The 13,092-nt window shown below is 57.7% G+C and overlaps 1 protein-coding gene across 1 annotated transcript in view; it reads left to right on the forward strand.

The window, feature by feature from the left end:
* The window catches only part of ADAMTS16 (ADAM metallopeptidase with thrombospondin type 1 motif 16), a 161,192-nt gene extending 148,793 nt beyond the window's left edge, over nt 1–12,399 (forward strand). Inside the window, exons 19-23 of the mRNA XM_040492159.1 lie at nt 1,340–1,541; nt 1,692–1,886; nt 3,678–3,902; nt 10,668–10,815; nt 11,078–12,399. Of these exons, the coding sequence (XP_040348093.1) occupies nt 1,340–1,541; nt 1,692–1,886; nt 3,678–3,902; nt 10,668–10,815; nt 11,078–11,193 (886 nt within the window). The 3' untranslated portion in view covers nt 11,194–12,399. The remainder of the gene's footprint in view (nt 1–1,339; nt 1,542–1,691; nt 1,887–3,677; nt 3,903–10,667; nt 10,816–11,077) is intronic.
* Nucleotides 12,400–13,092: the final 693 nt, after the last annotated feature.

The raw sequence follows: 13,092 nt of genomic DNA on the forward strand, positions 1-13,092 counted from the left end.
CTGTCTCTCTCTGTCCCAAAAATAAATAAACGTTGAAAAAAAAAATTTTTTTTAAATAAAAAAAATAAATAAATAGAACCTAAGTCCAATCAAGCCTTTGGATCCAGCTGCTAAGTTACAGGAAGGACAGAGGACGGAAGAACATGTTAAGTGAAACCACAGAGATGTAATTTGGGGACTCCTGCGATCATCAGAAGCCACTATGGAGACTCAGCAAGGCAAGCGATATCGTGTCTAAAACCAATCAATCCAATAGAAAAATACATTAAGAAAGAACCGATAGACTAAAAGAGAAGAAAGACATACCAGCCAGTTGCAAAGTGCCGACCGACTCTGTCTGGATTCCACCAAGCAGATTAACAAGTTAGGACATTTATGACACGGTTGGCAAGGAAACACTGAATATTTAATGATAGTAAGGGATCACGTTAATGTTTTATGTGCCACGAAGATATCATGGTTATGTTTTCAAAACCAAAGAGGGGCGCCTGGGTGGCTCAGTCGGTTAAGCGTCCGACTTCAGCTCAGGTCATGATCTCACGGCTCGTGAGTTCGAGCCCCGTGTCGGGCTCTGTGCTGGCAGCTCAGAGCCTGGAGCCTGCTTCGAATTCTATGTCTCCCTCTCTCTCTGCTTCTCCCCGGCTCATGCTCTTTCTCTCTCTCCTTCAAAAATAAATAAAAACATTTAAAAATTAAAAAAAATAAAAACCAAAGAATCCTCGGGGTGCCTGGGTCGCTCAGTCGGTTGGGCCTCCGACTCTTGATTTCAGCTCAGGTCATGCTCTCACGGTTTGTGAGTTCAAGCCCCACATTGAGCTCTGCACTGAGTGTGAAACCTGCTTGGGATTCTGTCTCTCCCTCCCTCTCTCCCCTATCCTACTCGTGCTCTCTCTCTCTGTCTCTCTCTCTCTGTCAAAATAAAGTTAAAAAAAATTAGAAACAACAACAAAGAGTGCATCTTGCAGAGATGCAATTGAAATCCACATGCATCCGGAATTTTCGTCAACGTGCTGCAGGGTTCGGAGGTGTAAGTTGATGATCGTTGAAGGCGGGTAGATGGGGACACAGAGGGCCTTCCTTTTGCACGTGCGTGAAGTGTCCCACCCAAAAGCCAGTGAGAGGGGAGGAGAGAGCACTGCGCCGGTGAACTGAAGGCAGGGGAGGAGAGAAACACAGGCAGGAGGGCTAATCGGGAAGGTGAGAGGCAGCAGGGACCGGAGAGGCTGCCGAGCTGCCGACTGGAAACAACGGTGTGCCTGTGGGCCGTGGGTGGGATTGGCGCGGCCGTGTCTCCCGCACGGGCAGCGCCCCTCACCGAGGTGCCGTTGTCCCCTCCCAGCTGGTCCGTGGGGAACTGGAGCACGTGCAGCCAGCCTTGCGGTGGGGGCACCCAGAGCCGCCTCGTCCAGTGCACGCGACGGGCACGCTTCGCGTCCGAGCGGGTGGCGGCCAGCCTGTGTCCGCAGCCCATGCCGTCCAGCAGACAGGCCTGCCAGCCTCGGAGCTGCCCGCCCTCTTGGAGCGTGGGGCCCTGGGCGGAGGTAACTGGGGCCGGGCTGGTGTGGGGGGCGGCAGCTGGGTCCCCTCCTGCTGATCGCAGAGCTGGGTTGGACCTTGTGGGGGGGGGGGGGGAGGGTCAGGGTGGGTCCGACGGACACCTCGCTGGGACTCGGCCCCTTTTCTTCCCACAGTGCTCCCGGACCTGCGGGAAGGGGTGGAGGAAGAGGTCCGTGGCCTGTAAGAGCACCAGCCCCGTGGCCAGGCCGCAGCTGCTGCCGGACGGGGTCTGCAGCTCCGAGCCCAAGCCTGGGACTCACGAAGTCTGTCTGCTTAAGCGCTGCCACAAACACAAGAAGCTGCAGTGGCTGGTGTCCGCCTGGTCCCAGGTGGGTGCTCCTGGAGCCGGTGCGTTCGGCACCGGGTCGACCAGCTATCCCCTCCCCTGCTCTCACTGCTTCCCGCTCCTCTTCCTCCGAGTCTGGGTTCTCCAGCTCAGGCCACCCTTTTGGGCTCCGGTCTCCCCTCCTTGGCATGTTGGGGACTTTCTGATCACGTCCTTCGAACTGCTCGCCCAGCGGCATCCACGGGGCCATCACCCACCCCGTCTCGAGGCCAGGACGGGTTGGGGACGCTCGTCAGGCTGACGGGGTCCTGGGGGCCCACCGAGCCCCAGGGCAGCCATAGCCATTCCTGGGGCCGTGTCCCTGTAGTGCAGAGCGGGAAGAAGGCGACTGCCCTGGGAAGAGACAAGGACCATTTCCTGAGCCGTTTCCGTGAGCAGTTGCCGCACTTGGGGAAGAAACTGCTCATGTTGGTTTTGCACGAATTGATGTGTTGTTAGTGTGCCGAACGCTAGCAGGTGGGAACATGAGGGTTGACGGTGGCGTGACCCCACGTGAGGGTGCCCAACGCAGCCTCCGACCCTGGGGAGGGGGTGTGGGAAGGGCCCCCTGCCAGGCCCCTACACCTGTGCCGCGGGCACCCAGGGGCTCCCTGAGGGTGGTGGCAGCTCCTTAATCTCCCTGTGCCTCAACACAGACGTGTAGGTGTCACTAGGGTCAAAAAGGACACCAGAAAGAGAGCAGCCCACAGAATTGCAGCGTCACCCCTGTGCAGGGTACTGAGAGACTAATCCCGGAGCAGCTCCCCTGTCCCGGCCTCCTCGGGCCAGCTGGGCTCATTCCCACCCACACCTTGAATGACCTTGCTCAGGAGGACAGAGAATGGATCCAGCCGGGCCTGGAATCTCACTGAGGCCCTGTTTCCATCTGTGCCCCCACCCCCACCCCCATCCAGGCCCTGGAATTAGCCTGGAACCAGCCGGGGACTCTGGTTCTCTCTCACCTGGGAGCCTAGACTTTCCTAGGACTGACTGCATGTTCTGTGCGTGTCCCTGAAGGCCGAGCCCACAGGAAGGAAGCCACCCGGTGGAAAGTCTCCGCCCTGGAGACTGAACTCCGCACAGGGCACGGGCTCCCGCAGTGCAGGAAACACACAGGCGCACACCTGTCAGCCTGAGCGTGAGTGTGAGGCCGGAACCCGGGCCCCTGCGCTGATGTGATCCGCACACACTGAGCCCGGGCGGAGTCACCCGCCCAGCACAGCGTCCCCCACTCGCCAGCTCCGGGCCTCATCGCGGGGGACGGGGATTTCTCTCCGGAGACCCAGTGACCTCGGATCGCTCATCTCAGCCCGCTGTGCGCCGTCTGCCCCGGGCTCAGCGCACCCCCCCGACCGGGAGAGAACGCATTTGTGCCCCGAGCAGACTTGCCGCCTTCTCTCGGCTCTCTGAGGCACACTCGTGAGCCCCGGGGGTCCCCTGCCGGTCCCTGCTTTGGGGGCGGGCGCTGTAGTATGTTTCCGCACATTCCAGTATTGGATGCAACCCAACGTGTTATCTTCTCATGAAACGATAGCTTCAGAATTCCTCCCTTCATGGTTTCTGTCTGCCCTGCCCCTCCTTCGGCCCCTGAATGCTGTGCCTTCACATCCTCCTCTCCACGTGATACGCCGTAATGCCTTTTTAAAATGCCAAGGTCCAATAAATCTCATTCAGTTTTCACAGTTACATAAATGCTCAAGCGGATATAATCCGAAGACAGTTTGACTCACCGATCGTAGTGAAAAGCCGCCACCAAAGAAGTATTGTTCGCTTACGGGTTTTGCTTTATTTTTAGTGCTCTGTTACGTGTGAACGAGGAACACAGAGAAGATTCTTGAAATGTGCTGAAAAGCACGTTTCTGGGAAGTACCGAGAGCTGGCCTCAAAGAAGTGCTTGCACTTGCCGCGGCCGAGTGTGGAGCTAGAGCGAGCCTGCGCCCCGTTTCCCTGTCCCAGGCACCCCCCGCATGCAGCCGCGGGCCCGCCTCGGGCCAGCTGGTTTGCCTCGCCCTGGTCTCAGGTAGGGCGACACTACATGACCACGCCTCCCGCCCTGGGGGTGGGCCGCTGGCGTAGGCGGGCGCACATCTGCAAAGGGTGCCCCCCAACCCCCAGAGCCGGGCCCCGACCCTTCTCTCCAGAGCAGGTGCGACGCCCAGGTTCCTGGGTGCGGGCACAGCTTTCCGAGGCTGGGCTCCAAATGTCACTGACCCTTTTAGGGCACGTGGGCCTTGTTCGAAGTCATCGCCCACTTAAGTGTAGGCAAACATCATGCTTTCGTTTTATGCAAAAGCTGGGCAGACTTCCCCAGAGGTGAGTGTGAACGGGGACCAAGGACGAGCTCTGGAGGAAGTCGGTGACTGCGGGTTCTACCCGGGTAACCCCGAGGCCGTGCACATGGGAAGGGGGGTCCGGCACGCTGCACTGTCCTGGCCTGCCTGGACCCTCAGGCGAGGCCAGCCCAGGCCGACAGAGCTCCTCGTGCTGGCACCCCCCCCCCCCTTACTCCTTCCACACTGCCTTTGACCGTGGTCATCCCCTCTTTATTCTCCGTTTCCCACTCTGGGTTCCCGGTAACCCTCACCTTGGGGCTCGGCTCCCCTTTCTGCGTGCGGTTCTGCCCGCCAGCCTTTATCTCGGATCCCTGCCTGTCCCAGGTCCCCTCATCCTTCTTCTCCTGCTGGTATTTCTGCTCTTGGCTCAGGGGGCACCCAGGCCCGAGGGGTGTGTGGGGCTGAGACATCCTGAGCCACTCCCACTGGCCAAACCCCGAGGACTCTGTTCTCTGCTGCTCTGCCCGGGAGAGAGGGGCTCTCGCTCAGTCCATCGTCCCCATGAGCAGGTGCAGGGAGTGTTTTCTGACTCCTCTTTTGGCCTGGCCAGAGGAGTGAGCTCTTTCTAATTTGCACATGGCGGCCCGTCTTGGCCTCCCTCCTCTTTCTGAAGAGATAAAAAGGTAGAGGAGACAGAGGGAAGGAGGGTGAAGGATGTGGGGTGGCCACCAGCCTCTGGGTGCCCCCCACGCGGAACCCCTGACGCGTGGTCCAGCGTCTGGTTCTGTGGGTCTTCAAACCTGAAATAGCTCTTGCGTTTAGAAATCTATGAACCCCCCTCCTAAAAGTATTTAAATGAGAAATGATTTAGTTGAAATTATTGGAGCAGGCGACATTGAGAATGCTATCCTTCTCAAGCATTTTCTGTTTTAAATGGACAAAAAGTACCAATGACTACAGCGTTTTCCCAGGCGGCCCCCGTTGATTTTCTTGTGGGTGCGTGGTCTTTCCACTTCGATCAAGCAAGAGCCGAGCGGACAAACTGAGTGAAGTTGCTTCTGGGGCAGAGGCCTCACTTTCTCTGTCCCTTGGGAGGTATGGGTCAGAGACACACAGAGGTGGTCCCCGAGACCACTGTCCTTCTGTCAACAGGGACCCCGAGTCTCCTTCCTGTGGCTCCAGTGGCTCCTAGCCTCCAGCCACGCCAGCATTCACCCCGCTGTCTCAATTCGGAGACCGTGGGAAAATTCAGAAAACTAAGATTCCTCATCATTTCATTTACCCCAAAACCTAAAGCCGAAAATACATCCTGCTTAGCTTTTTCCAGTCTGAGATGTTCGGTGTGTTTGTCTAATAAGTCATTTTTATCATAAGCTGCCTGAAGTCTTTATCCAGGGTGATTCATCTATTATGTTCTGAGAATGTTCCTTCTTGGGAGTAATAACTCAAGGGGTTTTATGTGTTGTAAGCACTGGCACTCAAGACTGTGCCCTCAAATGGTGGGGAATCGTCGGCCGTGATGGATGGCCAGTGCTTGGCTGAACGCTGCCCCCGACAGGTTCGTTCTTGTAACCCTTGCAACCCTTGCAAGCTCGTGGTTTCTATCACATGATCTTCAGGGTTTCTATTGACTTAAATGGCTTTGCTTATCATCACATTTCATGGAAGGTTACCTAGTAGGACCGGCTTCAGTCATTTTGGTCATTTGGGCTTTGGGGTCAGGCGGCTCCCATGCTGATTTGGTCTGGGAATGGCTTACGTGTGAACACCTGTTGGACTGTCTGATGCTATATGACAGAGATGGGAGTGTGTCCTCTGGGATGGAGTGGGGGGCCTGGCTCGTTCAGGGATGCACAATTGACCTGGAAACCCATAGGCTCTGGGGGGCAAGGGGCCATGTCACTGATGATCAATATGGTTTTCCATCATGGCGGTTATTAGGGCAGGAATATTAAAGTTGTATCAGGGGCGCCTGGGTGGCTCAGTCGGTTGAGCGTCCCACTTCGGCTCAGGTCATGATCTCAAGGTTCGTGAGTTCGAACCCCGTGTCGGGCTCTGTGCTGACAGCTCAGACCCTGGAGCCTGCTTCTGATTCTGTGTCTCCCTCTCTCTCTGCCCCTCCCTTGCTCACACTCTGTCTCTCTCTCTCAAAAATAAATGTTAAAAATGTTTTTAAATTTTTTAAATAAAAAAAAAAGTTGTAGCAAACATACATGCACGTGGGCGTGCACATGTACACAAGCAACAGGCACACACACACAGGTACACACACAGGCACGCAGACACGGACATGTACACACACAGACTCATACCCACACAGACAGGCATGCACACACACAGATACACACACAGGCATGCACACACACAGGTACACACAGAATGCACAGGCTCCTTGCACCCCGACATCCAGTCGCCTGCCCACCTCTAAGAATTCACTGCTCCTCTGCTCTCTTCGTCTTCCAGTCCTGGGTGGTGCACAGGGATCAGGGACCTTCTTGCTGACATTACCGGATAGGGCCACAGTATGCACTGCCTGAGTCGGAGGGAGTCTGTATTTGCAAGCCACTAGATTTGTACGAAAATTCCCTGCTCCGTTTGTGTTCAGAGCAGAGGTTGTGGTGACGAGGCCGTTGAGGCTGCGCTAGCCCGTCTTGACCCAAGTAGACCCGCTCTCTGGGACAGTGGTGAGTGATCGGGGGGCGGGGCTGCAGGCTCGGAGAGGGAGCGCCCAGCCAGGAGGGGGACACGGGAGGAGCGTCTCCCAGGAGGGGTGTCACTATGGGAAAAGGAAGGTGTGAGATCTCACGCATTATGGTGGATTTGTTCACTTGCTGTCCCTGACTCTGGACCTGAGCCCTGGCCAGCGGGACGCCCTGTGGTGCTCGTGGTTCTCGTGAACGTGGGGGCAGGAATGTGCCTTGGGATAAAGCCAGACAGAGTATCCTCCTCGAGCTACCAAAGTATCCGCCGTGAGCTACCGGTCGGCAGGCGTCACCAGCCTTTTTCCATCGAGGCCAATGGCACAAAGGAAGAGTGATCCTTGTAATTTAAAACACACCCAGAGCCAGACGTTATTGTGAAAATGCATCTGTCTGGACTTTTTGATAATGACCAGGGGTCCGGATCAGTTTGCCCCAGTCGTCTGTCAGGGCATATGCTGTGTGTCTGGTACAGGATGTCCCTGAAAACTCAGGGGCTGTTGCCGAAACAGAAGAAACCCAAAAGGGAGAGGCTTTCCAGGATTACGGTGCTCTGGAAACGTGCTTAGCGGGTCCTGCAGTCAGACCCCCGGAAGCAGGAGACTGACACACAGGAAGAGGCCGTCACTTTCGGGGAGGTTGTTTCATCCTGGAGTGACAAGAAGACCCAGCCTGCTGACCTCGCGGTGGGGGGACCGTCCCCCTGGACCCGGCATTGACTTCCCCACAGCCGAGTCCCCTAGTCTAGTTGGGCGGTCTTGGAAAGAGTTCTGGCGCACCTGTGAGTGGCCACCGGCCCCGGGGGAGGGAGGCAGGTGTACAGAGCTGAGGGACGGGGTCCAGGGACCAGGAAGAGCTGGGGACGGTGGAGCGACCAGCCCAGGGACGCCCCACAGAGGGCGATGTGCCTGCTTCCCATTCTGTGCCCACCCGCACCGGAAGCAGGAGCTGCCTCAGTGTCGCCTCAGCAGATGGACACAGAACGGCCCACGTGCCAGGCGCCCTGGTCCCTGCGGAGTTTTGGCATCGGTAAGAGGCGCGACCTTGAAGAAACACCTCTGCGAACATTGCAGAGCCACAAGGGCTCTGCCCCACAAGGGCTCTAAGCCCACCTGAGGCTTCTCAGGAGTCAGGGCACCGGGCCCTCCGAGAGTCGGCAGCAGGGACCCTATAAGGGGGGCAGAAGTAAGCCGGGCAGGCCGGGCTGGGTGGGGAGCAGGGCATGTGGCTCTTGGTGACCACAGAGGCCCCTTTATGAGCCTGCAGCTCCCCTGGTCACGTCGGGCCGCACACCAGCTCTGCACACGCTCTCATCAGACTTGGACGTGACTTGAGTCGGCTCTGAAATGGAAAAACAAGAGGAAAGGGCCTTGGCCAACAGGGTCCTGATCACCTAGAGCGGTGGCTCTCCAAACGTGACCCAGCCCGCACTGCAGCACCGTGGCTAGAAATGCAGGTGCTCGGGCCGCCTGGGCGGCTCAGTGAGTTAAGCGTCAGGACTTCGGTTCAGGTCGTGATCTCACAGTTCATGAGTTCTAGCCCTGCCTCAGACTCTGTGCTGACAGCCTGGAGTCTAAAGTCTGCTTTGGATTCTGTGTCTCCCTCTGTGTCTCTCTCTCTAAAACATAAATAAACATTAAAAAAATTAAAAAACAAAAAAGAAATGCAGGTTCTCATTCCCCCCAGGCCGTTGACGTTCGAGATTGGGGGTGGGGCCAGCAGGTGACTTACATGCAGACTCAAGTTTGAGAACCGTTGCTGAGGGGTTGGAGCCAGCAGCCGGGGGTCCGGACAGATGTCTACCGCAGTTGTGGTCACGTGTAGGTTGACAGACAAGCGCAGGTCGCCATGCAGCACGGCGTCCCGCTGTCAGCGGGAAGAATCGCCTCAAATGCGCCAGCTAAACCTCATGGGGCTGAGGAAGACGCCATCAGCGTTGACTTTGCCGTCCAGGTTCCAGGGTCTGTTTCCCTGAGTGTGAAGGACCTCGGCTCGAGTCGGGACGTTACATCCTGAGACTCACCTGTGTCCACCGCTCGGTCCCTGGCACCTAGATCAGCGCCTGGCACCTGGGAGCTGAGGGACCCCTATTTGTGAACGCAGGAGTCGATGACAAAGCATCCACTCCCTTCCTAACGATTTCAGCACCGTTTCCGTGACAAAGACGATGGCCAGATCTCTCGCTTCTCGGTTTAGACGCGTCATTAGCGGGACCGAAGGGAGCCCCACGCCGTGCTGCCGATGACAAGAACTCCGCTCTCGGCAGAGAGGTAGTGGACGCGCACAGACAGATGCGGACACACGGGGCCAGCGTGAACCCTGCGGCACAGCCGGGAGGGGCTCCGAAGGCCCTAGAGTGTGAAGCGCAAAGACCAGAGGTGTGGCGGTGCTGAACGCTCAGACGGACGTCACAGGCAGCGAGGAACATCTGTCTCTGTCGTGGATGGGCCTGATAATTCGGAAACCGGACACGAACCCGCCCGTGACGTTTTATTCCGGTTGCTGTAGTCATGTATTGGGTCTGAGCTGTTGACGGCTGTCGCTGAGGTTGGTTTTTGAAGAGAAGGGGGTGAACCTCACCGAAATGTTCCAGCCCCGTGTGCTTATCAGCTGGAGCCCGGCTCTTCCCCGCCAGGGGCCCGGCCAGCCTTTACCCAAACAGGGGAAGAGAAGAGAAAGAACGAGCCCCCCAGCGTCAGACTTTTCAGGACTCTGGATCCCCAAAGATGTTGACCCCCGCCATCAGAGCGCCTACCCCAGGGGGTTTGAAAAAAGCCACCTCGACGTTGCCTCTGCTCACAGCACGTCCCCGGAAGGAAGCAGGAGACCGCTGGCTTCTCACTTGCAAGCTGACCTCAGCTCTGGAAAACCAGCCCCGGGGCTTGCTGACTTGAACGGCTCCGGCTTGCAGTCTCGTGCGTTTCGGCCAGCAGCCTGTGTCGTGCGCGCCCCGGTGCTGCACGGATCTGTCCTTGCATTTCACAGCAACCGTCTGGCTCGCCCACCCCAGGCATCCCCGGTGTCATCTGACCCCGTCTTCTTGTAGGTGCTCCTTCGTCGGCTACGTTCTGGACACTTTTGAACCAGGAGCCTTGTTTGAGCACAATCTACATAATTCAGGCGAGACATCAGACAGCTCTCCTTTTGGACGGACGTGCTGCTGCTGGCGTTGGTTACTCTGTCCCCCTGGTCGCCCATCCCCTGATTTCTTGCGCCCAGTTGAGCTCAGATGGACCTGCTCTCGTAGTCGGTGGGGTATGCGTCCGGCCCGCTGGTGAAGGGCGAGCCAAACACGAGGCTCCTCCTGGCTCTGCTGTGCTCGGTTGCCTTCGGGTGGCAGGGCCTACGTGTTTCAAAACAATGCCCTCAGGAGGATGCCCTTGAATCCGGGCTACTGGTCCACCGCTTCCAAGCAGGCATCCAGAGTCCGGGGATTTGGGCTTGGTTTTCTCGAGCCTCTGGGGTAGTTGGCTTGTCAAGTTTTTCCCAGGAAAGAGCCCCAGAAAAGGTGCCTTGGTGATTGCAGTCCGTGTAGGGCAACTGTTTCTTATGCCTGACCCGTCACCTGGGCAGGCCCCGGGGACCTCTGGTACCCCCAGATAGGCACCAGTTTCCTTGTGTTCTAAGACCATGCACAGCTCAAGGCCGTTTGAGAGCTTCAGATCCTTGTCCCCTGTGTCCACACCTGGGGTTAATCCAGAGTCTGGTCAGCCCCCCCCAGTCGCCGGGGATCTGGGTGCAGGGGGAAGCCTGGAAGGGAGGGTGGCCCGGCACCACGGCCGTGGGTGACTGCTGTGCACCTGTTTCCCACAGTGCACGGCCAGCTGTGGGGGTGGCGTGCAGACAAGGGCCGTGCAGTGCCTGGCGGGCGGCCGGCCGGCCCCAGGCTGCTTCGTGCACCAGAAACCCGCAGCCTCCCTGGCCTGCAACACCCACTTCTGCCCCATCGTAGAGAAGAAAGGTGAGTGTCCGGGCCCCTCGGCTTGGCCATGGCTTTTCGGGGGTGGCACTGTCAGGTTTCCGGAGCAGTTCCTAGTGGGCCTGAGACATGGGGTACCTGCTACACCATTCCCTGCTTCCCATGCCCGCCTCCCATTTGCCCCAAAACGGCTCACGGTGAGTGTCCCCTGCAGGGATGCCCTCAGCAGCTTCAGCGCCCGTGGGACCCCCCCCCCTCCCCCTGCCCCGGGACACCAGCTAACGCGGCATCCGCTGCTTTTCAGACCGCGCCTGCCGAGACCACTTCCCCTGGTGCCCCCTGGCCCCCCGGCAGGGGATGTGCAGCCACCAGTTCTATGGGGAGCGGTGCTGCAAGACCTGCTCTGCGTCCAACCTGTGAGGCCCGGGGGGCCCCTTCCAGGGCGGAGAACACGAGGGGTGCTGCGTCTTCAGCCCCCGTCAGCTGTGCGGTGTGCATCGGAACTCGGCCAGAGGAGATCGAAGCTGGGAGAACTGTGTTCAGCCATCTGTCGGGACAGAGAGTGTGCACGCGCACGTGTGTGTGTGTGTGTGTGCACATTGTGGGTCTGAATGCATGCATGGGCACACGTGCACACAAGTTTTCAGTTGAAGCATGGAGGCAGGCAGGAGGCCCACGCTGCAGACCCACAGTGATGCTCACTCCCCCTTGTGCTCCGGCTGAATCAGGTCAAAAAGACGGAAGGAGCTGAACTTGGTAAACGCTAAATGTGTGGTGCTTTGGAAAAAGAAGGAAAGGCCGTGGAATTAGGAATAAGTGAAGAAATTCTGCCCCTAGGTATGCCGGCCTCCCTCCGGCCGAGGAGGCCCCTTCCCAAGGTCTGGAACAACCGACCTCCCTCTGGAGAAGCAGCTGGCGGGGACAGCTCCCGGGCGGTGTCCCCAGGGCCGCCTTGGCCTGCCCCAGCAGCGAGCTTCTCTTTGCTGGGACCTGCTGCTGGGACGAGAGCTGGGAGTCGCCTCTGAGGGGTGCCGCCCTGCTGGGGAGAGGCCGGGCTCCCGACTCTGTGTCCCCATCACAGACTTTGCCCTGGAAACAGGAGACATGAAATCGTGCTAAGGTGCTTCCCTCCCTTTCAGACTCCTGAGCTGGAGGAGAGGACTTCTGTATCCTCTGTTCTGTCCTTCCCAGGTATTTACAAGTGAGTGTTTCTGTTCAACTCATTCCTTCCTGCGTTTCTCTCCCAAAACAATAGAATTAATTCCAGGTTCTACCAGAGCCGCCTGGTGACCCGTGACACCCAAACCCCGCTGTCCCGATGAGGTTGTGGTCGGTCCTGCCCGGACAGACGTCAGCTGACGTGCACACCTCAGAACCCCAGGTCTCGTTTCTGTGTGTCGTGCTGTTCTTAAACTTCTTTCCGTGAGTTGCGGTGGTTTTGCAAGACCGGTTGGAGAGAAGGCCAGCATTTCTGGTTGAAAGCTGCACAGCAGGCCCCCGACACCCTGCCCGCTGCTGGTGCTGCTTTCTGTCCTCTTTTCCTAGGCTGTAGCTCCATTCGGAATGGGCACCGAGGTATTTATATTTGCTGAAGTTTTATAATAAATTTTATATTGTACCGCTTGCTTCTGACCTGCTCACGATTCCTCACGAGTTTTGCACCTGAGATCCCCGGGCTGGCACGGAGGCGGGGAACTGGTCCAGGGACAGAGAGCGGGGGCCCTGGAATCCAACAGAACGTGCTGAAGCTGGTCTCATAGTGCCCCTCACCGAGGAGGCTCTGGGGAAGACGGCAGGTGACTGGTGATGGAGGTGGCCAGTGTGGGGTGGGCGGTGCCCCAGTCCGTTCAAGGGTAACCCTTGACCCTGCGTTCCCTGCTTTATGAGGCAGCGGTCGCTAGGGAAACAGAAACGACAGGTGTTCTACAGGAAGAGAAGAGAGCTTTATGTTAGGGAGTTGGCTCTGGCAATTATGGGGGGCGCTGGCAAAGCCAAAGTTTGCAGGGCAGAAGGCGGGAACGCAGGCAGAGTCGCAGTCTTGAGGCCGAATTCCTTCCTCAGGAAAATCCCCCCCTTTGTTCTTAGCCCTTCAACTAATTGGGTGAGGCCCACCTACGTTATGGAGGCTCCATCTGGATCACTCAGAGCCTACTGATTTCGCCGTTACATGTTAATCGCCTGTGAAATCTATCTTCGTCGCAACACCAAGTCTCGCGTTTGACCAAACGGGTGGGAACCGTAGCTCAGTCGAGTCGCTGTGTGAAATTAACCAGCACACCACTCCCCCGGGGCCTGGGATAGACCAGCCCTGATGGGGCA

The sequence above is a fragment of the Herpailurus yagouaroundi genome, unplaced genomic scaffold, assembly GCF_014898765.1.
Source record: "Herpailurus yagouaroundi ecotype Mexico unplaced genomic scaffold, PumYag 29, whole genome shotgun sequence".
Lineage (NCBI taxonomy): Eukaryota > Metazoa > Chordata > Mammalia > Carnivora > Felidae > Herpailurus > Herpailurus yagouaroundi.